General features: G+C 41.2%; 1 protein-coding gene across 1 annotated transcript in view; it reads left to right on the top strand.

Annotated features, from left to right (window-relative positions):
* GPR139 (G protein-coupled receptor 139) overlaps window positions 1-19,399 on the top strand; it is a 52,163-nt gene extending 32,764 nt beyond the window's left edge. Inside the window, exon 2 of the mRNA XM_072120606.1 lies at window positions 16,718-19,399. Within this exon, the coding sequence (XP_071976707.1) occupies window positions 16,718-17,652 (935 nt within the window). The 3' untranslated portion in view covers window positions 17,653-19,399. The remainder of the gene's footprint in view (window positions 1-16,717) is intronic.
* The last annotated feature ends 5,698 nt before the right edge of the window (window positions 19,400-25,097 follow it).

Below are 25,097 nucleotides of genomic sequence, written 5' to 3'. Positions count from 1 at the left end.
TGAAAACACCCACCACTTGGCTTAGCAACGCCCCCTGCTCCTCTACAGCCAATTCCGCGTGTGGGGAGTTATTCACATGGAGAAGCTATTTCCCAAGGCTGGGGGAAAACTGCTCCTTTCCAGCCACTCCCAGGGGACGAGTGCCTAGTCACACAGCAGATGCTAATGAAAGGTACAATATAACATATCTTTTTTTTCTGTAAAACCAATTTTTCATTAAAAAAACACTTTGGCAGTGTACGTACTATGCTCTGTGGGGACTGGGGGAGTGCTAAAAATGGGTCTCCTGGTGACAGGTTCCCCTTAAACTGACTGTTACATCATATGAATGTAATCACTAAGCTAACGTGCCTTCTACAAGTAATGAATGTATAGGTTTTTCCCAAGCAAAGTTTCAAGTTCTCAGTCCAAAGTAAAGATATAGATCTTAATAAGATCTGTACGATGTTCAGTCAAACGATTCGGATAAGTTTACATTTAGAAAGGGATCAGGTGAATCAGATCCTCTGGAGTTTATTTCACTCGCTGTGAAGCTGTTAATGGCAATAAGAAAATAACATCCATCTTCCACTCCAAGAATCAAAGCGAAATATCACTCAGCTTTTATGGAAGCAAAAAAAAAAACATATTGGTAGAAATCAGGAATGTACCGGTAGATGAGAGTCCGTTTACTGGAAATGCCATATAAATGATGTCTGCTTTACACTGAAAAGTTCAGCAGATATCAAAAAAGTTATCAGAGGAAACTTTTCAATACCATAAATTTATATAAATCTGGAAGATTAATCTACGTAGGTGAATATATGAAATCCAAATAAAGACAATAGGGGAATTGGGTTCAGAGAGCAGAATTGTTCCTGTTGCCCATGTCAACCAATCAGAGCTCAGCTTTCATTTTACCACAGCTGTGTATAAAATTAAAGCTAAGCTCTGATTGGTTTCCATGGGCACCTAGAATAGTTTTACCTCAGACACTTCTGATAAATCTCCAATAATGGAAAAAATAATTCACTTTAAAGGAAATCAACCACTGAAAAAAAACAAAAAAGGCTAGAAATACTCACCTCCGCTCCCCTTCATCTTCATCGCAGTGCTTGTCCTCGCTAATCTTGAGACACACCGGGATCTCCTAGAAAGAGTGACGTAATTTAAAGCTGATGGGCCCCAGTGCAAAGTCTGTGCCAGGCCCCCTGACTATAATGTATGGTTGATAGCACTAGTCTTCTCAGATGGGAAAGTGACACCTTATGGGCCCCCTAAGCCTCCTGGGCCCGGTTGCAATCGCAACCCCTCAAGTTACGCCCCTTCCTAGAAAACAAACTTATAATTAGCAGCATGAAGAGTGGCGACATGACATCCGCCTCTCGTGTGACGTCCCCTCGCTCTCCCAGCAGGGGTGTGGATAATTAGCAGCCAGGAGAACCGAACATCTTGTCCCCGCACTCTGTGCTGTTAATTATAAGTTTCTTTTCTACGTAATCCCGGTGTGTCAAGGTTAGCGGAGACAAGCGCTGGAATGAAGATGAAGAGGAGCGGAGGTGAGTATTTCTAGCCTATTTTTTTGTATTTTCAGTGGTTTTTATTCCTTCTTCTGGACCAATACTGTAGAATTGGAGGTTGGATTTGAAGCAGGACCAACCTATGTAATACTACGATGAATGTAATAAAAAGCCTTTTAACTGAGGGTGTATGTGGGTCATAGGTCGTCTCCTTTCTACTTCTCCTTCGCAATAATTTAAAGAGGACCTGTCACTCTAAAAAATGCACTAGGAACTGCTAACTAAAGTAAGCAGCTCCTAGCGCTACCTCAGATGTAGCAGTTTTATAGGAAACCCTCCGATACAGCTAGCATACAATGCAGCACCATAGCCTTGGAATGCCGGACCAAGCTCACAGTGGTCCGATGTATTCATGAGGGGCCACCCCTCCCACACTACAAGCCGGTGGTGACTGCCAGGCTTCATGCGGTAGACACCGCCTCCTAATCCCGCCCCCTCATGTATACGCCGGACCGCTCTGAGCTTGGTCCGGCGTTCCTATTTTACGGCGCTGCAGTGTCTGCTAGCTTTATTGGAGGTTTCGATAGAGCTAGCAGTTTATCACTGCTAATAATTGGGTAGCGCTAGGAGCTGCTTACTTTAGTAAGCAGATCCTAATGTGATTTTTTAGGGTGACAGGTCCTCTTTAAAGTTATTCTCCCAGAGATTCATAGAGTCCAGAAGGCCCTGATACAGAAGGTTATGGCCACTTCTAACAACATGGAACTCCATGTATTGCTTTACTATTGACAGAATACGTTATAGAAAATCCTTGCCATGCAGGAAAAGCAATTACTTATAGCCAGCGGAGTCATACAGGTGATGATGTATATTTATTTCTACAAGCACCAGGGGGGTAACATGAACCCAGAGTCACTTCTCCACATTCCCTGCATTTACATTACACTCCAGAGAAGATGCGCCTAGATCTTCTACTGTATATCTCGTGGCTTACAATTTCCAGTATATCCTGTAAATTTCAGCTCCAACAACCATAAATTATTGGGAGTAAGAAGGTCAATCCACTTTCTAGAAATGCTCCCAGTCATTTTCTCCAAGTCTTAGTTTAATTACCCTCCTGAGATTGTAAAAGTTTACAGGAGCCTCTCACAATAAATGACAGGGCTACAGATGCTTTTATATTTTCATCTTGTCACCTATGACAGGTTGGCCAGAAATTGACTATCCAATGATTCCTTGAGTATCGGAAAAAATGTCTTAAGGGATAAAACTGTCAGCCGTATTTTGCTGTTGTGAGACTTGGAGGGTTAAGCAATAAGTTATCCACTATAAATGCACTATGGAGCTCAACCTCATGGAACACCATGGAGAAGGGTTGTGATCGGAAGCAGGCTTGTTAGAAGGGCTGCCTTCTGATGTTTCCTGCAGCCCCCTTATATACCTCCTTTCCTGTACCCCCATTATATATGGCCTCCATTCCTGTAGCCCCCTTATATATGGCCTCCATTCCTGTAGCCCCCTTATATATGGCCTCCATTCTTGTAGCCCCCTTATATACCTCCTTTCCTGTAGCCCCCTTATATATGGCCTCCATTCCTGTAGCCCCCTTATATATGGCCTCCATTCTTGTAGCCCCCTTATATACCTCCTTTCCTGTAGCCCCCTTATATATGGCCTCCATTCCTGTAGCCCCCTTATATAATACCTCCTTTCCTGTAGCCCCCTTATATATGACCTCCTATCCTGCAGCCCCCTTATATAATACCTCCTTTCCTGCCCCCCTTATATATGGCCTCCATTCCTGCAGCCCCTTATATAATGCCTCCTTTCCTGTAGCCCCCTTATATAATACCTCCTTTCCTGTAGCCCCCTTATATAATACCTCCTATCCTGCAGTCCCCTTATGTAATACCAACTATCCTGCAGCCCCCTTATATAAAACCTCCTTTCCTGTAGCCCCCTTATATATGGCCTCCATTCCTGCAACCCCTTATATAATGCCCCCTATCCTGCAGCCCGCTTATATAATACCTCCTATTCTGAAGCCCCTTACATAATACCAACAATACTGCAGTCCCCTTATATAATACCTCCTATCCTGCAGCCCCCTTATATAATACCTCCTTTCCTGTAGCCCCCTTATATATGACCTCCTATCCTGAAGCCCCCTTATATAATACATCCTTTCCTGTAGCCCCCTTATATATGGCCTCCATTCCTGTAGCCCCCTTATATAATACCTCCTTTCCTGTAGCCCCCTTATATATGACCTCCTATCCTGAAGCCCCCTTATATAATACATCCTTTCCTGTAGCCCCCTTATATGTGGCCTCCATTCCTGTAGCCCCCTTATATAATACCTCCTTCCCTGCAGCCCCCTTATATAATACCTCTTTCCCTGCAGCCCCCTTATAAAATACCTCCTTCCCTGCAGCCCCCTTATCTAATGCCCCCTTTTCTGTACCCCTATAATACCCCTTTATGAGTGCCACCATTGCATCCATAGGAGAGAAGAGGACTGCCTGTTGCTGCCTGGGAACAGGGAAAGTTCAGTATCAGAATTGTTTTTCCAATTTATTTAAATGGTTCCAACCAATTTAGTTGTGGCCTAAAATCAGGTGACAGCCCGGTCCTAGGCTGTGGCCAGGACGCTGGGGACCCCTGTCCTAAAAGATATAAAAAGGCTAAAGCATAAAAAACAAACTGTGTTAAAAATTCTCTTTAGCTGAACGCGATTACCAACTTGAGATGAGATAATAATGTCAGAACAGAAATATAACGTGTTTATTTGATGCGGACTGTACTATAAAGTGTATAATAAAATCACAGAGAGGTAAAGCCGGAGCTATAATATACGTAGGACGTGGATTATGGCTTCTAAATTGGTCAAACACAATACACAAAATGTGCAGCAACAGTAGGAAAAAAAACATGAATCTTAAAAATTGTGCGGGATAACAAGAGAACCCAAAACATGACATTTATTTTATAGACTGGTTTTATCGCAAAATAGCACAATGACATATAATGATGTTATTCATCTTATTTTTAGTCATTTATTTTTATAATTATGAGAGATTTATTTTTCTACGATTTTACTCCTTAAATCAGATGCACTGGGGAAATATTGGGGCTTTATATTATCTCCAGTGCTGTAGGCGGCTGGAGGTAGTCTAAGACACACCTCTTGTCTCGCCATTGGTTGAATGGCAGCCTCAGACACAGTAGCTAATCTGTAGTTCTGTAGTCACAGATCTTTGCAATAAAGAAGGCAAACTTAAAAACTGTCAAGGTGTAAAATCTATGAAAAAAATTTAATTAATTAGATTAAAATGTTGCACGGGGATAGGACATTGTGCACAAACTGATCAGTTCCCTATGCTCTATAATATGCTGCCTGCATATAGGGCACTACATAAAATCTGTTCAGCTCCCCCTGCTCTATAACAGGCTGCCTGTAGATACCACTCCATGTACAATTGTGTTGCATGCTTTTCAGGAATCTGGCGCAGTAATAGAATAATAAAATTAAATCCCAAAAATAAACGTGTGTCCCCCAAAACCAAACTGAGATTACAACAATCAACAACTGCCTGTGTTGAGGATCACTTAAAACATCTATATTTTATTAAGGTATTTTTTTAAAATAATTTAGGCGCCCCATTTGTATAGGACTGGCCATTCTTGCATGAAAATAAATTTAGAATCTGTATTCAGTAGATAGCCCACCGCAGATTCTACAAAATAGATGTTACATATGCATTCAGAGGCCAGCTATGTGCAGTTTTCACAAGAAGGGTACTGCACCTAAGACCACTAAAGTGCAAAATCATGAACCATGGGGCAGATTTACTTACCTGGTCCAGTAGCGATCCAGCGCCGCGTTCTCCGACGCTGATTCGGGTTCTGCTGGGATTCACTAATGTCGTGCGCCCGATATCCACTAGGTGACACTGCTACGCTGAAGCCATAATTCACCTTCTTCGTCTCGGTGTATGTGAAGTGCTATTTTTGCGACCCAATTTTTTTTTTAATTCCACGGTCTTTCCGAATCCGTCGAGTTTTTCCGACGGCCACGGCCCCCTATTTCTGTCGCGTTATTCGGTGCAATTCGGTGCAAATCGGAAAAATTCGGGAAACCCGGCTGAAAACCACGATTCGGTCCCTTAGTAAATGTGCCCCATTATGTCCATATAAACAGGTTGTATGTCAAACCACAACTCCAGCTGTTATATTTAATATTTTATTAGAATCTACATTACGTTGGTTAGGACATAATCTACACCTAACGCGTTTCCCTGTTGCGATTATAGGCGACAGTTCATCAGAGGTGTTTAAAACATAGTAGGAGTCAAGCGTAATAGTCAGAGCTTATTGTGAGTAATCACACCTAGCTTCACCTCTCTGACTGATGTACAACATCTAACTGCGCTAAATGAGTTAGTAACCCCGTATATTAGTGTGTAACTCATTCAGGAATACTTCCCAATGGCTGGGGCTCAGAGCATCTGGCTTATACGGTTCAATGCTGTATTAGCCCTCTATGAGACCATAGGCTATAACCAGTTACGACGGCTATCTGAGTCCACTATTATCAACACTGTCCATACTCATCCTACAGTGTCTCCGTTTATTGTTAGCCAATTACTATTTAACCACACATTTCTACACTGCTATCTCATTCTTCACTGTTCTAAGCCAGTATCTGTCAACATATTTAATGTGTGCTAAGTAACTCCCTATTACACACTCAACTAACTCGTATCGGCAAAATGCCGGCTCTTGTATGGTCGTGTGTCCTACGTGCACAACAAGGCTATTTAAAACCTAAACTCCGCCCATCGTGGAGAGGTGTGACCAATGGGGTATCGCTTCAGAGACCAATATCTCTCCCACCAATCAAATGCAGAGCAGGGCGTTACCGCAAACGGTGCGCCCAGTACATCGGATCAAGGAAGCCGTGTCAACAGCTCCACCCATCTGTTTACATGCACTACCCTCACCCATTCATTAACCTAGAGCGGATATATAACAAAAGAATGAGAAATCAAATTGCGGTATGGCTGGTAAGTATACTAATACATTTTAGTGAAAACACAAGAGGTGGCTAGATATTATGAACAGGAGGATTACTCCAAGGAGGAGGAAACTGTCGCACATGGCCAACGCAAGTCTAGCATCCACAGGATATAGTCCAGATAACCTAATAACAATCATACAGGAGAGTGCACATTGGAGACAACTATATAAAGGGAAAAGACAGATAACACTTCACACTGGTGAACTAGCCTGAAAGGCTCATTGTCATGCCCCTGGTTCTCTCTGCTATAAGGGAGAAATCTCCAAATCACAGAAGATCTATCCAATATCAGGCAAAGAGTGGCGTAACTAGGAGAGACAGGGCCCCCTAGCAGGCTACTGCATGGGGCCCCCCTTCCCACTTAAAAAATATACATATGAGTATACTCACACATATAAATACACTCATGTGCATATACACATACATACAGTGCCATATGCAACATACTCACAGTGTATACAGACACCATATATACATCACAGATACTGCATATATACATCACAGTATATGTTACATACATATAATGTTGGACATGTGCAGTACAATATAGATATAATGTTACACATCCTCCATTCTTTATTGTGCCTCGTCGGATGACAAGGCCCCCTGACACTGTGGGCCCCATAGCTATGCTATGCTATGGCTGCTACCGCTGTAGTTACCCCCCTGGGCAAAGAGACAGTCAGAGCCCTATTATAGGTATCCGGACAGTCAAAGCCCTATCATAAGTATTCTGTAGTTATCAGAAATATTATTTCTCAGAAGAGAAAACCCAGATGATGCATTTAGGTACCAATAGTTGTCCAGAAAAAAAGCTAAATGAAGCAGTTCATTTAGACCATCCGGTTGTAGGTTCTCAACGAGAATATGCATCTCGATTCTCGTTGCATCATTTTACGTGTGAAATCACCTCCTCTTGGGGAGGGTTCAACTATTTCTATGATCTGAAACTGTAGAACCCTATGATCCCCGGCATGGTGTTCCCATACATGCCTGGAGATAGCAGTGTCTTCTCTGTTTTTGGTGTTATTAATCTATTAACTTAACCAACTTCTAAATTCCTGGATCGTCTGGCCGACATGTTGCATGCCACAGGCACACGGCATTAGATAAATGACTCCAGTTGTCTTACAATTGGCAAACTGTCTTATCCAAAAGACTCTTCCTGTTTTTGAACTCTGGAAGGATTTACCTAACAAAACGTATTTACAGGTTTTGCAGCCCCTGCATCTAAATGTCCCTTTCGGTTTTGCTGGGAGCCAGGTTCCTCTTCCTGTTAGGGGTTTTAAATGGCTATGGACAACAAGGTCTTTGATGTTACGACCTCTTTTAAAAGTGATCAATGGAAAGTCATCAATCATCTCAGCGATGTCCATGTCCATTTTAAGAATCTCCCGGTTGTCCTTGAGAATTTTCCGTATCTCCCAGTGACTATTATCAAATGTCCCAATGAAGCGTAATTTTTGATCATAATTAGTTCTTACTCTGGGAATCAATAAATCATTTCTTTGGGGCTCATTTACTTTCCCAGTCCAGTAGCGATCCAGCGGCGCGTTCTCCAACGAGGATTCGGGTTCTGCCGGGATTCACTAAGGTCCGAGTTCACCTTCTTCTCCTCGGTGCATGTAAGGGCTGATCTTGCGACACAAATTATTTTTTTAATTCCATGTTTTTCTGAATCCCTTGGGTCGCCCGACAGCCATGCCCCCCCCCCTTTTCGCGTGAAAGCCGGGGCCGATGCGCCAAATCCGATCATGTGCGCCAAAATCCTGGGGCAATTCAGGGCAAATCAGAAATCCTTGGGAAACCCGACGAAAGTGCGCAATTCGGACCCTTAGTAAATGAGCCCCTTTGTCTGGTGAGCGCATGATGGTGTGCTTCTTTTAGGATACGAGACAGGTATCCCCTGTCTCTAAATCTTCTTTGCAGGTCCTTAGCAGCTGACAAATAGTCCCCATTTGAGGAGCAATTGTGACGCAAAAAAAGACCCAATTGATTGACATTCAGCCTTGATACGTAGTCCATAAATGACTCCTTTGTCCCATTCCATAGAATGAGGACATCGTCAATGAACCTCAACCACAACAATATGGCCGAGGTCCATTGTTCCAGGTCCTCCTGGGAAACAACCTTCTTTTGCGGTCCAATTCTGCAATGGAATGCCCTTTTATGTGCAGAAATATGTGTTCTTCTTTAATAAATGTGCAGGCAGTTTCTTTCTAAAGCACAGTCAGACAGAAAACTGGTGCAAACACTTCAATAAATATGATAAATATGGGCCAATGTGTAATCTGCTCAGTCTCTCCTGCTATATAACTTACATACAAATAAGAGGCTGTACACCAACTACTTAGCTCCCTGTGCTCTAAAACATCTGTTTGCAAATAGCAAACATGTACAATCTCCACAACCCCTACTGCATTAAAACATGCTACCTGCAAATAGGAAACCATGTACAATATTCCCAGCTTCTCCTGCTCTATAACATGCTGCGTCCAATCTGCACAGCTGCTCTTGTTTTATAACATGCCGTCTGCAGATAGGGCACTATGTTCAATCTGCTCAACTCCTTCTGTTCTATAACATGCTGCCAGCAGATAGGACACTATGTACAATCTGCACAGCTGCTCCTGCTCTATAACATGCAGATAGGATACCTTCTTATCATCATAGCTCCCCCTACTCTATAACCTGCCGACATGTAGATGATCATGGGACCCTACTAACTGCTTTGTTCTCCTTGCTGTATTACATGCTGCATGCAGATGGGACACTGCACTCACCACAACCTCTACTGCTCTATAACATGCTGCAGCAGACTGCATTTGCATTAAAAGAGCATATAATTACACAAGAAACCTTCTGTTTTACTGCCATTACTGTGGGTGTTTTTCCACTGTGTGCTTGGTACTGTATCAGGTAACACCTTTGTGAGAAATAACATGGCACTGGCATTTTTATATAACATCCTGAGCCCCATCTGTCCTCCAACGCCACATTCTGACACTGGTTATTGCTTTCCCTGGTCATCCTCCATATGTCATCCTACAAGGAGAGCAATAGGGATCACGTCTATCAGTGAATCATCACAAAGACTCTTAATCAACAGCAAGAATCCACCTTCACCGAGCACAACGTGTGATTAATGCCAGCGGAGTGCAACGTGCTGTTATGACACAATATGTCAAACGTGAAAGTGATCTTACTATTTAGCAGAAAGCCCCCGCACTGGAGTAAATGCAAGCAGCAGGCTCTTTTGGCTCCACATATACATTCAATTATTCCCTATGTTTTGTTCCTTAATGCAAGTTACAAACAGAGTATTTGTTTAACGCTCTGTGACACTTATTAGTCTCCTGGGGGGCAAAATTTGGCCCGTTGTGCACAAAGGTCTTACGAGGGGTGAACTACAATTTATTTCAGTAGGATTCCTTTTATTTCATGCCTTCGCTTCGGCTTCGCGCAATGATTTGGGTTTTTAGTCTTTGTTTTTTTTTTTGCTCTCCTGCAAAACGTTAGTAGATCGACCCCTGAGTCAACTGAGTCATTCTTGACCACGTTCCCTCCCGCCGATTCCTTTAAGCGCGGAGAATGTCTGGCTGCTACAAGCTTGTGCCTACAATCCTAAATGGACCATTTAAGTCATTTCGTAGAGAAATGGCAGCTCTCCGCCAGAATACTGAAAATGTCCAAAAGGCATTAGAGAACCTCTACTAGCGTAAAAGTGACATGAACTAGTGCACTTCAATTCATTCCCCCCCAGCTAGGGCAATAAAAAGGGCACTGCCGAGTACTTCTTACAAGTTATTTGAAAAGTGTATAGAAAGGAAACAAAAATCATTTCTTTAAAGGAAACATGGATCCTAGTGTTTTCATCTGTTACATGTTGGTTAAATTACATTGTAGTAAAAAAAGTTGCAATCTTATTCTATCTACTACATTAGGACACATATTATAGACAGTTTTGGGAAGCCATAATGAGTACTGCCCACAGAGGATCCAGCCCATCTATATATAAGAGCTAGTTCACATAATCGTCTTCAGTTATTTCCTTCAGTAGTGGTAAGCCCAAACCAGAAGTGAAGGACCAGACAGAACAGATACAAGTCTTTCCATTATACCTTACCTCTGTTTAGTCGATGGAAGGACGTGCACCTGTTCTGTGTAGTTGCCTCCCGTCGTTTTTGGCTCATAACTTGTGATGAGAAGACCCGTTAAGATTGGCCAGATCCAAATTTTAAAAAATCTGTTTGGGTCCCTAACCCTAACCGGCGATCACGGGTGTTAAATGTTGAAATGCCTTTGACTTTTAAATTACTCTCTCTGTTGTTCGGATGATGTCATTGGTGAGCGACGATCCTGCCCAAAATGGCAGTACGGTGCTCCGCATCCATGCCGGTGCGGGCACGTGGACACAGCAATTTAAATGCCACTATATTGCCAGTCCGATATGCAAGGGGGAAGGGGTAGGTTGAGCCGAACCCAGTCCTGAACCCCAAAATCTAATGAAGGTCAGGGTTGGGTCCAAGGGATACGCACCCGCATGGTTTGGTGAAGGAAGGACAGACACTAACAGTGAGCCCTAAAGCTAGACCCACCTAGCTGTCCCTACCTACTTGCCTATCCTACCCTAAATGGTTGGTGTCAATTGGTCAACATTCCCTTTCTGTGGCAAAGTGAAAACAGAGTGACAAAAAAATAGGATAAACACAGTAGAATGGTCATGCAAATTTAGGTCAAAACCAAGAGGACAATGCAGCACAGAATCAAGAAACAATCAAATTGATAGGAAGACAAGCAAGGGTCAAAAGATAAAAGTACACCGAAGGCTAGAAAATGCAGGAAAGAAGACTTATGGCAAACACTGGAAAGTGGGCATACAATCCTTTTATGAGATCACAGAATCCTGGTCCAAAGGGTGAATGGGAGAGTTTTCTGACATCCAGACAAACCCAACAAGCAGGGGAGGATGTGATTGGTGGACAGAATTGAAACAAAAAACAAAAAAGTCAGCAGCGCATTTTCTAATTTACGGGCAGAGGATGGCGCTGCAGCACAGATGTTATACCATCATTACGTGTTAGAAGAGTGTCTTGTCAACGTCTTAGAGTTCAGTAAATAATGATAATATCTGATTATTTTATAGGCTAGTTATATTTATGACAGATTTGCAGTTGAGTAGCAGGAATTGCAAATTTTCAATAAATGTGTCAGCAAATTATTCATTGGCTTGTAAAGATGATTATCTCTGTATAGCGAACAAAGGAAAACATAAAATTTGAAGTATATTGTGGAAATGCTATTAAAGACCTGTTTATGATTATAGTTAATTTTATATACATATTAACCAAATTTTACAACTAACACAAGCCACAGTTTCAAAATGTTGACCATTAAGCTTTACACTTTTTACACTGTTCCCTGTCTCAATTTCATACCGGCTTTATATTGTTTCCCTCAAGCTCTTCTATTAACTGATAAGATAACTAATACATACAGATGGCTCTTTGAAAATGTAGATTTTCTGCATTTTTTTTTATTTCTGCTTTGTTTAATATTAAGGCAAACCTAGTTACACTGCAGACAACATCAAGCCAAATGTTGATATTTAAGTGCTGATTGTAGTGATAAGACTCAACTATTCCTAAATTATCTTGTTCTTACAGTGTCTTACACCAAACCACCCCACCCCCACTTTAATCACAATGGTTAGGGAGCTCTAGTTGGGCCAGTTAATGTGTGGGTCCAAACACGGCCTGGAGCAGGAGCTCCAAAGAAGATCCAGCCATGACTGTTATGGCACACACATGGTACATGCCAGAGAACTTGTGCACCACATATGATAAGGTGGCAGGCCAGATTGGGCATGAAGACCATGGGGGTCATTTACTAAGGGCCCGATTCGTGTTTTCCCGACGTGTTACTCGAATATTTCCGATTTGCAACGATTTTCCCTGAATTGCCCCGGGATTTTGGCGCACGCGATCGAATTGTGGCGCATCGGCGCCGGCATGCACACGACGGAAATCGGGGGGCATGGCCGAACGAAAACCCGACAGATTTGGAAAAAACCGCTGCATTTAAAACAAAAAATGTGTTGCGAAAATTACACTTACCTTCACCAGGTATTGGCCGGTGAATTTCAGGGCATTCCAGTGCGCCTCCGGGGAACTTCAGCGCAGCAGCGCCACCTGGTGGACGGCAGAGGAACTGCCTTATTGAATCCCGGCCGGACCCAAATCCACCGCAGAGAACGCGCCGCTGGATCGCGAACGGACCGGGTAAGTAAATCTGCCCCCTTGTGTTTCACATGAGTACTATATGAATAAAAGTTGAATGAATAACAGTTTCTTGATACCTTTACATCTCTTTTATTTGGCCAACCATTGACCAGCGCTATAGTTTCCCCTTTGCCTACTTCTCTTGCACTTGTCCTAGAAGGGATATTTATTTCTCCAAGTTGAGTTAAAACCAGAGGTGAGTAATGGCAGCGGAGTTAATACAGGAACAGACTTGGAAAGGAAGACTGGATCTTGTTCAAAAGAGGCATTAGATTTAAAAGGCTGAACAGAAGCCGATATACGTAAAGACAGCAATACACTTAACTTGTCAGCTGGGCATCGCTGACATTTTAATTTGGTAAGGTTTGCTGCGAGGCTTATACTCAGGGTCAACTACTTTAAGGAAATACTGCACAGCGATCAATAAATCATGATGAGCTTCAATAATTATTCTTCACATGGTATTTGCTTCATTTTTTTTTGTATTGTATGACTTTAATATTTCAAATTCCAAGGGCAATAAGTGGAGATGGGCGAAATAGAAGAAATTTCCCAGAAAAATCCATCATGAGAATGGAACTAGTTACCCTGAGGACATCTCAAGAACTTATATTACCAGAGCATTGTATTATTCTTACTCTATCACTGATATTACTATGTGTGTGTGGCCAAAGCTAATAGAAAGGCTATCTGTTCTGGAGTGTTGCCCAATCAATCAAAGGGGCCAGCGCCAGCACTGGGCTTACCTGGTCAAGTGCTGAGGCCCAGAGCTGCTGGAGGGGCCTACATACGGCTGTACACAAGGAATTTATAGGGGTGTGGGAGGCTGTATCGAATGAATCCATAGGGGGTGAGGAGGGCTTTATATAAAATTACCTTGAGGGGGCTGTATATATAATTACCATGGCTATTTGGAATAATACATTAGGGAATATTTTAGGGAATAGGAGACTGTTTTAGTTTCTGAACTTTTAATGCCGCCATGTGAGATTACTGCAAAGGGGCCCACTGAGGCTCTGCCGCCCAGGGGTCTACTGAACCCTGGAGTCTTCCCTGAAAGGGATCTTTGGGTACTAGGATTTGGTACCACAGAAATTTCTACAACTCCTATAGTACTAAAATATAATTAATATATTTAGTAATGTGTAAAGCGAAGTCTTCAATCTTTTAACCTGCCCTTCCAGGACAAATTCACTTTACATATCAAGAAAGTGGCGCAGAACTTTTAATAGATGTATATCGGTAAATTACCTAATATCCCCCACACACACACACGCACACACACTTACACAAACATTACAAAAAAATTAGGTAAAGTGTCAAGCCCTTTTAAACAAATGACACCATTTTGTATAGTAAAAAAAATTAGTGTCCACTAAACCTAGAAGACTACTTTTAAGAAATTAAGCAATCATCTCAAATAGGTTTTAGTTGATATACTATAATACCTGGTAGGCCCCTCATGATACAACCAGCTACTGGCAGATTTGGTATCTATGGAGCTCCATGCAACATAATTTCCAGGAAGCCCCCTAATGAACAGCTCCATACTGCTCTGCCATAGAATCCACTGCATAGGCCTCCTGTGAGGGCTAACTGATCGCTGGGGCCTAAGACATTGCTTATTGTTTATGGGAAAATCTGCAGATCCATTGACACAATGGGAAGCTCAGTTGATTTACTGTACATGGTGCAAGAAAAATTGCCATATGTTGGACTATATTTTTAATTTTCTCTTCTTGGCAGACAAGAGAAGATCCGGGTGTGGTTGTTTGATCCAAAAGCCTATACACTATATTGTGTTCTGCATACTCAGAGAAACTCTTCTAGAGTTGCCACTTTTGTAGAACATGGACATGGTTACTTGAGTGTAGGCTTCTTACCAGCTTGACCAAGTTTGTCCTTTCTCCATGGACTTTCAAGACCATTTTTACATCCTACTAGAGCCAATCCCGACCCAGAAGGCACGGTGGATGCCAGGGCCCATTGATGCGAACCCCATTTCCCAACATCTACTCAAGCCTCAACTTACAGGTTTTAGCATGATCACAACCAAGGAAGGTTAAGAATAGGTCATAATTGAATTTCTTTCGAAATGTTCACTTTCATCAAGCAGGTGCCTACAGTTGGACCCACCAAGTGTAAACCAAAAATATGTATCCCATACATGAATGCTTTTTACTGAAATGTAATATCTGGCTGTGTTGTTTTTATGGAAAGCAGTATACATCACACTGTTGGTCAGTAATTAAAACCATTAATAGAATCTAACGAATATACGACTTAAGAAGCTCAACTAATGAGATGTTTATAAATGTTATTAGTATTTGCCATCCTGGATTAATGAGTCAGAAGAGAAGCAGCGAGTGGTTCATCCATAACAAGCAAAAAACAAGCAAATCATTAAGGGAAATTTAAAAAAAAAACACCAATTACATCGGATACTTATGTGCTTTGGAAATATTTATGTCATATTTTCAATATCTGAAATATTTCTGTAACCTACTGTGTATCCGTACATTACCAATAAGGAGATAGTAAAAGTCTACAGGGACTGCTTATTCGCTATATAATAGATACATAAACCACAGTGTCGAAAACTAATTAAGAAGATTTATAAAAATCAGTGGTGTGGAAGTGTTTCCCATATTAATCGAGATGCTTTGTGAATTCCCACTTGCATTATGAAAGCTTTTTTTTCAAGTACCAAAGAAAAAGGTTAAGTCATCCATGGTTCAGTGATCCCACTGAGTGCTTAGATATAGAATTTCTTAAAAGCTGCAGTTACTAGGGCCCACAAAAGGCGCTGGTACCACTACAACGTGGGGGGTTTGTGAAAAGGTGTTTTCCAAAAATCCTGGAAAACCCATTGGGGTGCCAAACAAATAAAAGATGTTCTGCTCCAGGATCTTGCTTTGTGCCAGTCTTTTGGTCTCCACTGGACACTCTTTGGCCAATCAGTGGCCTCCTTCGACCATATGAAGTCACTTCCTTGTGACACCCCTGGTCCAAGGTAGTCTATGGTTGGGTCATGTGACCCTCAGCACTTTCAGTTGAGCTGTGAGTACCAAAGCCTGGGAGACCATCAGGAACTGGAGAGTTGGAGCAGGGTAAGTACAGTTTCTTTTGTTTGGCAACACTGGCTTAGCCACCGTTGTATTTTCCAGGATTGCAGATTTTAAGAGATTAAATGTCTTGGATCAAATGTGTATTGCATTTAAATGAACTTATGACCTACTAAAGATTGACCTCTGCTCGTCCAATAGAAATCAAAATAGTTGACAGCCTAGGATATGACTGCATCGAAACAAGGATCCAACAATAATTGCAGATTCTAATACTTTCATGTAGCACACATTAAAATCCAAGATTTTATGTTCACGTGGTTGGTAAACTGAAAAATTTTGATTAATGGAAAATATAAAAAATATTAAAAAAGTGATGTTTGAAAATACTGAAGCTACAGATCTTAAAGGGGTTATCCGGGTGTTAAAAAATACTTAGGGCCGTATACAGGGGCCAGAAGCTCCCATCTGACACCATCTCCCAGCGCTTACAACGCTGAGAGATAGGGATGGATGGGAGGAGCCGACCACATCCCGGACCGGAAGCTCCCTGTGTGCGGCTTCTGTGCCCCTGTAAACAAACAGGGGCATGGATCAAACGGACCGCGGCGCGGGACATCAGCGGTGCCAGAGGAGATAAGTACATGTTTATTGTGTTTAACGAACCCACCCCAGCCCGGCCCTCAGTAGTTTTTAACAGCCTGATAACCCCTTTAATCCTATAGGATGAGAATGACAAAACCTTGGCAATAACCTAAAAAAAAGTCATATTCTCCCATTTTGTCTCCACAGCAAACATACTGACTGTGATCATCCTGTCTCAGCTTGTGGCCAGAAGACAGAAGTCCTCTTACAACTATCTCTTGGCCTTGGCCGCCGCAGACATCATGGTTCTATTCTTCATTGTGTTTGTGGACTTTCTTTTAGAGGACTTCATCCTCAACAAGCAGATGCCTCAAATACTGAACAAGGTGATAGAAGTCCTGGAGTTTTCTTCCATACACACGTCCATTTGGATTACAGTTCCATTAACCATCGATAGATATATAGCCGTTTGCCACCCCTTGAAATATCATACTGTTTCGTTCCCTGCTCGTACAAGGAAAGTCATTGTAAGTGTATACATCACTTGCTTTTTGACTAGCATCCCATACTATTGGTGGCCCAACATATGGACGGAGGATTACACAAGCACATCTCTACATCATATCCTTATCTGGATACATTGCTTTACCGTCTACTTGGTTCCGTGTTCTATTTTCTTTGTTCTAAATTCTATCATTGTCTACAAGCTCCGTAGGAAAAGCAATTTCCGACTTCGAGGATACTCCACCGGCAAAACCACTGCAATTTTGTTTACAATAACTTCAATTTTTGCCATCCTTTGGGCACCAAGAATAATTATGATACTTTACCACCTCTATGTATCTCCTATAGACAATAGTTGGCTGGTACATATAGTAACAGACATTGCCAATATGTTAGCCCTCCTAAACACTGCAATTAATTTCTTCCTCTATTGCTTTATAAGTAAAAGATTTCGCACAATGGCCGCCGGGACACTCAAGGCATTTTTCAAGTGCCAGAAGCAACCAGTTCAGTTTTATACAAATTATAACTTCTCCATAACCAGTAGTCCTTGGATTTCTCCTGCCAATTCTCACTGTATTAAAATGTTCGTCTATCAGTACGACAAGAATGGTAAACCGGTGAAAATCTCGCCATGATGCCGCGGTGTAATTGGTGGTTTGAGAATACAGCAGATTGAAAAAGCTTGTTACCATTGATTTTTTGCACTCAAGTGTGCAGGCGCTTTCCAAAGGCCATATCATTTGACGTCACCGGTGACGGAGAGCACAGGAGTGACGGTTGAAGTGATCTTGAGTTCTGAGATGAGGCTGAGGGCCGAATAAATGTTGAAGCCTGGTATTACTCCAGTACATAATGTGACCGGAGTTTGACGGCTTAACTTTTCTCGCTATATTACTTAGATATATTCAATTTTCGGGCAGTAGCGCAATACGACTTTTTTTTTTCGAGACATCTCGTAAAGACACTTTATGGTGCTCAGTTTTACCAATAAATTTAGAATTAACAACTTATGTCATTTCTACTATCTCACCAGGTGAATATTTGAGATTTGACATATTAGTTTGCTATGTGATCTTGCATTTTCCAAGATGTTATACTAATATAGCAACTAGTCCGAGTGTTTGTGTAGAATAATTAACGTTTTTCGTAACTCGCTTTTCGCAGCTTTTTGATGATATGTCAGATGTAACAGTGTATATTGTGAATGCCTTGACCTGCTACTTCTGCTGTATATCTAATGTAAGCTCTGTGTGCGTACGACCTGCAGAAATATTCCGCGGTGCAATCATCTGTACATTTTATCGACTTGAATTATTCATGAAGGTATTATTTAAAATGTAGGGGGGGAAGGACATTTACTTTGGTGCAATCCATTAATGTTGCGGCACTTTTCATTACTTCCTCTGGTGCATACACAGGACTATTTCGACTGGTGGTTACATTTGCCTTAGTAAGGTCAAAATCAATCTCTTTCTCTTTAACAGTGATTGCAAAAATACAAGCACAAAGAGCAAAAACAACAGTCTCCACTGAGAACAATCTGCAATATCCTATCCTAGGTGAACGTCTACAATGCCTTTGCTTTTGCTATCCTTACTATTTTTAAGTGGAAGCATAGGGGGTCGACTTTCATTTTAACCCTTCAGGTGGCCCAGCCACCATAGATTTGTACGGTTCCATTTGTTTGAGAAATTCTTTTGACTTCTTATTTCTGTACATGGACATTTTCCTTTACAGTGTGGAATGTGCATACTGTATAGTAATTTTATCTTGAGTATAGACAAATTGCGGACCAGTGTTGCCCCACCAGGGTTTTGTGCAACCAGTGTTGGACTAGGGTTCCTTGGGCCCATCAGATTAAAAATAATTCTTTTGAGTGCCCTATCCCCATAAATTCCTAGTAAATAGACCCTTAGTTGGGTTGTCTTGTCCTGGTTCTCTGGGGTCTAGTATGGGCTGTGAGCATGGGCCCTCCAGTTGATCTTCTGATGATCTGGTGGGACAGTTCAACACTGTGTGGAACCTTGGTGGAAACTGGTTGCAAGAGCTGTCAATTCTACTCAAAGGATTAGGGTACTAATAGGGGTTCCCAAGGACTGTATTAACGTTTGGGGTATCCCAATAGTACAAAGGTTGGGAATTACTGCTTTATCTTATAGCTATATTTTTTGGCCTTATTTTATGTTATAGGCCTTACTTTATGTGCAATTGATGGGTCTTACCATGTAGGCCTTACACTACTCTACTGGCATACTCTGCCTCATTTTACATTTTTTATGATTGAATTGAACTCTTTTCGCCTCTATGTCTAGGACTATGCTTAACACATAATTTTACATATATATCAAAGCTTTGGGAATGGTTTTAGGACAACACCATAAAACTGGCACAGATATATATATATATATATATATATATATATATATATATATATATATATATACATATATATATATATATATATATATATATTTATAGCTTTCAGTTACAGTATGTATATATTTTGGCCCACTTGAAAAAGCAAAGAGATGTTGTATTTGCTAATAGTTATTCATATCTGCTCCATATTATATGTGCTGTAAACCAAAATAGTGAAAAATGCACTTTGAAAACTATAGCTACAAGATCCACTAATACTGTATTCATTGTGGGTGTCAAACAATTTAACAATAACTTAAAGTGACTGTCCAGTCATAAACATAAATGTGAAACATTAAGAGATATCTATAGGTGATGCTTTCTTGCTATTGCATATTTTCCTTAGCTGCTACTTAGCTCTGTTCAGTAGGTCTGATCTGCAATTCATGACTACAGCTTGGTTACAGTGCCTACAGGGAGTGTGATGTAGTCTAGGTCACGCCCTAGGACACGCCCCCTGTCTCAAAATTAGTTTTCTGCCTTCCCACTCTCAGTTCTGTCTCCCCTGATTGGCTGATGCGTGTTAACAAGTTCCATTACAAGGTTGTGACTACTAATACAGCAAGGGCAAAAGAATAATAAATTACCATACATTGATTGCCACCTATTACATGAAGAAGGGAGAGTCACTGTGAAGGAAACCTACCATCAGAAATGTACTTATTAAGGTAGATCTGATGGTAGGTTCCTATTAACCTACTAAACTCTAATCAATATTAAGTTAACCCTATAACGCTTCCTATACTAAGCTAAACTATATGTAGATAATATGTAAATTTTTAGAGAGGCTACTGGGGCGTTGAGTAGTTTCACCGGTTAGCACCCCAGTAGCCTCTGCAATCCCTTCCTTCCTGGGCGTCCTCGGCGCACTCCTCCTACTGCTCCAGTTGTTAAGCACTCAATTGGAGCACTGTGCATGCGCAGTAGCTCCAGCATTAGTGCCAATGCACATATATATAGCAGTGTTCCGATCGGGACTGATGCCGGAGCTACTGCGCATTAGTAGGAGTGCATCAGGGGGGAGCAGGTGGAAGGGATCGCAGAGGAGACTAGGGCGTGGAGTGACCTTTGCACCCACTCCCAGGAGAAGCTACTTCACATCCCTCTATCTCCTTTACAACATTTTCATATTACCTAAATAAAGTTTTGCATAGTATAGTAAAGAAAACATTATAGGGCTAGCTAAAGATAGGTTAGGGTTTACTAGATTAATAGGAACCTACCTTCAGATCTACCTTAATTGGTAGATTTCTGATGGTATGTTTCCTTTAACATCTAACATTTCAACACATTTGCAAAAATCAGTAGTAATTGCCTGTGAGTGGTCATTATGTGACTTGCATCTTCATCTTCTGACCGTTTTCTCTTTTCCTGCATATGTAAAGTAGCTTCTGGTTTATAGCTGCTGAGAGGAGACATAGCTGCTGTGACTCACTGCTCCCCCACCAGACTGCATAGAACATCTATGTGATCATTGCTTCTGTCCTTCTTTCTAGAAAGACGGAATTCAGTGAGTGAAAAGCAGATTAGGAGGGAATGTAAGTAGAGAAAGAATCATTTTCCTTTGATATGAATTATTAATAAGTTTTCTGATTTGCAAAGTTTGTTGAAAAGTTAGTGACCATTTAGTAATTTCCCATCAACTTCACCCAATAGCGGCAGTCATGTTGTAGATGGTATGTACTTATATCACCAAAGCATGTACTAACCCTGCCTAAACAATGGCTGCTACCAATGAGCATAGGTTCAATGAAAGCAAACTCTACTTACTGTTGCTTTCTTACGGTGGCGTTGGAATCCTGGCAATAATACATTGTGCAAAACTATACACACCCAAAATGTCACCTATAGCTCTTCATCAATGTATAATGTCACCTTCAGCAGCGAACAATTGTATGTAAAATTTTCTTTCCTGAGTATGAGTGGCGGACTACCAAGACCCATGTTAATTTCTTGTTTACCGATGGGATATAAGCTATTAGACGACATGTTTTATGGGCAATGTTATCTAGATGTAAATACTTATTACCTTGGGTGCAATGTATCTGCACTGCTGCCGACTTTTGTAAACCCTATAACCTAGTACTTATAAATGATGTATCTATACTTTTATTTGATGCTGTATAAAATAGGAATGTAATAAATTCATATATGATGTGCAATTTTACCGAGACGGAATGCAATCTTATAAAAACCTTCTTAAGTCTCTTTTGTTCTTCTTACAGATTTCATAGATAACATTTTTTGTATTGAAGATATTTAAGTGTTTTCAACTGATTTTTTTTTCTCCAATAATTCTAGCTTGAAGACCTTCTCCTTAGAGACACTTTGATTAATTTCAGGGAATTTAGGGCTTAAGTATGTTGGCTGTTTTCACTTGTGTGAGCTTAGTAGAATGTCTGGAATTACAATTAAAATCTACTTTTCTAATAGACATGGAGTAATGGCTGTCTTATTATAATCCTCTGGTGGTACAGCATAAAAATTCATAAAGTGGTTTATTTGTAAATCTTTACAAGAGAGTCGCCTGCTTTGGAGGGTACAGAATGAAACGGAATTACAAGAGAAAAATCTATGAGAATGGTGTAATACTTCCTGTCTCCTGTAGAAATGCTCTTGGTAAATTTAACAGTTACTAAGAGATTCTCCCAGATATGATCATGGGCATCCCAGGATGAAAAATTTTAAGAATGAAAGTTTAAATGATTTTTACCAAAGTGTCATGTGTCATGTGTCAAAGTGTCATGTCATGATGCATTTTTTTTGTTGCTCACCCAGTTTTTTTCATTTTTCTGTTCTGAGGCTACTTGTCAGAAATCTCCCTCAGCAAAGACTAACCTTGGAGACTAACCACTTTCTATCTTCCTGTTAACTACAACCTGCCCATAGTTCCCATGACACCTTATGTTCTCTCATGAAGCAGGATATCAGCAAATCCAAAGAGATTGCAATGAGTAAGTCTATTGAACAATCCATAGTGGTTACATACAGGATTATACAGTAACCTTCCTGGTATATTTCTTCACATGGAGAAGCATGAAGCATGGGATAAATAGTACAAACAAGCAGTGAAATAAATATAGGGGGGGATTTATCAGGACTTGAAGGACAATTTCCTGGTGTACAAGCCCTGAAGTAACTGCAATGCCTGGCAACCGGCACCAACTTCCGAAAAGACCTGGATGCTGGAGTCTCCTGATGTATCTGGGAGGCATTGGAGGGGAAGGGTTTACTCATATGATGGTGGACAAAACACCAAGGACTGGTAAATTCCCCCCTAAGAAGCATATAGTTTAAGAGGTAAGAGGCAAAACTGAGGAGAACAGCAGGAACTGCTGGACATAAGTAGTTAACATAATATAACAAGTTGTTCTACATGAGAAAAGCCGGTTCACGGCAAATGTTGTAAAATGAGGTCAAAAAGCGGTAAGGACAGACCTTGGGAATAAAATTTGAGGGATATCTTAGATGCTACCCTTGAATATTGCAAATATAACAACACAACATCAGCATGTGTGTAGGAGGGATCGGTCCTGCTTTTAATCTAACCAACTGCTATGAGGAGGTAAGTTCTAGTCTGGACTTGGCTGTGGTGCGTGAACAGAGATGTGCTTCCAATTTTATTCGTTGTGCTGAACTCAACCCTGGAGGCCATCAAAGCCAGCAGGTTGGTCATTGGTCCAAAATGTCTGGCGATACAGGTTATCAAAAAGTTAAGCTGGAAAACTCCTTTAATAAACATATACTGAATGCACTAACATATTTACTATAAGGTACAAGAGAATCCTCAGGAGGTAAGAACATAGAAGCCTTAGATATCAAGCCCTTGTTCCCTACAGCAGTCAATTCATTTTCCTTCTTATTTTCATTAACTGTAACTTATTTTTTTTAACATATAAATTCTCCAAGGCAATTTTCATACATGACGTCCAAAGTCTATTATAGACATGGTATATGCATGTACACATCCTGGTGCTCGGGGACGTTGCAATATGTTCAGCAATTTAATTACATTAATACAAAGAAGAAATAAATCACTCAAGGAGTCGCAGTTCAACTGCAGCGTTTTGTAACATTTTCATTCCCTCCCTCTAGGGACACTCCGTGACTACGTTCCCGAATCTTCACTGTCATCCTGTTTCTGAAAAGCAGTTATTCAATGTATGTCTTATTCTAGGGTAAGTATCCTCAAGTGATGGTGACATCTTTGTATTCCGGTACCAAGCATGTAATTTTATTATTTCTGTTTTTGTGGAGATTGGGGCATATTTACTTACCCGGTCCATTCGCGATCCAGCGGCGCTTTCTCTGCGGTGGATTCGGGGCCGGCCGGGATTCATTAAGGCAGTTCCTCCGATGTCCACCAGGTGTCGCTGCTACGCTGACACATCGGAACGCACTGGAGTTCACAGAGCCATCGTGGGTGAAGGTAAGCGCGTGTCCCGCAACACTTTTTTTTTTCTCAATGCGGTAGTTTCTCCGAATCCGTCGGGTTATTGTTCGGCCACGCCCCCCCATTTCCGTCGTGTGCATGCCAGTGACATCACTGTGTGTATTATCCCTGTACTGTGACATCACTGTGTGTATTATCCCTGTACTGTGACATCACTGTGTGTATTATCCCTGTACTGTGACAACACTGTGTGTATTATCCCTGTACTGCGATCTCACTGTGTGTATTATCCCTGTACTGTGACATCACTGTGTGTATTATCCCTGTACTGTGATATCACTGTGTGTATTATCCCTGTACTGTGATATCACTGTGTGTATTATCCCTGTACTGTGACATCACTGTGTATATTATCCCTGTACTGTGACATCACTGTGTGTATTATCCCTGTACTGTGATATCACTGTGTATCTCTGTGTACTGTGACATCCTGTGTGTATTATCCCTGTACTGTGACCTCATTGTGTGTATTATCCCTGTACTGTGACATCACTGTCTGTATTATCTCTGTACTGTGACATCACTGTGTGTATTATCCCTGTACTGTGACATTACTGTGTGTATTATCCATGTACTGTGACATCACTGTGTGTATTATCCCTGTACTGTGACATCACTGTGTGTATTATCCCTGTACTGTGACAACACTGTGTGTATTATCCCTGTACTGCGATCTCACTGTGTGTATTATCCCTGTACTGCGATCTCACTGTGTGTATTATCCCTGTACTGTGACATCACTGTGTATCTCTGTGTACTGTGACATCCTGTGTGTATTATCCCTGTACTGTGACCTCATTGTGAGTATTATCCCTGTACTGTGACATCACTGTCTGTATTATCTCTGTACTGTGACATCACTGTGTGTATTATCCCTGTACTGTGACATTACTGTGTGTATTATCCATGTACTGTGACATCACTGTGTGTATTATCCATGTACTGTGACATCACTGTCTGTATTATCTCTGTACTGTGACATCACTGTGTGTATTATATCTGTACTGTGACATCACTGTCTGTATTATCTTTGTACTTTGACATCACTGTCTGTATTATCCCTGTACTGTGACATCACTGTGTGTATTATCCCTGTACTGTGACATCACTGTGTGTATTATCCCTGTACTGTGACACCACTGTGTGTATTATACTTGTACTGTGACATCACTGTGTGTATTATCCCTGTACTGTGACATCACTGTGTGT

Source organism: Engystomops pustulosus, chromosome 8 (assembly GCF_040894005.1).
Source record: "Engystomops pustulosus chromosome 8, aEngPut4.maternal, whole genome shotgun sequence".
NCBI lineage: Eukaryota > Metazoa > Chordata > Amphibia > Anura > Leptodactylidae > Engystomops > Engystomops pustulosus.
The sequence above is the reverse complement of the archived record's forward strand: the minus strand, read 5'-3'. Positions and strand labels throughout refer to the sequence as shown.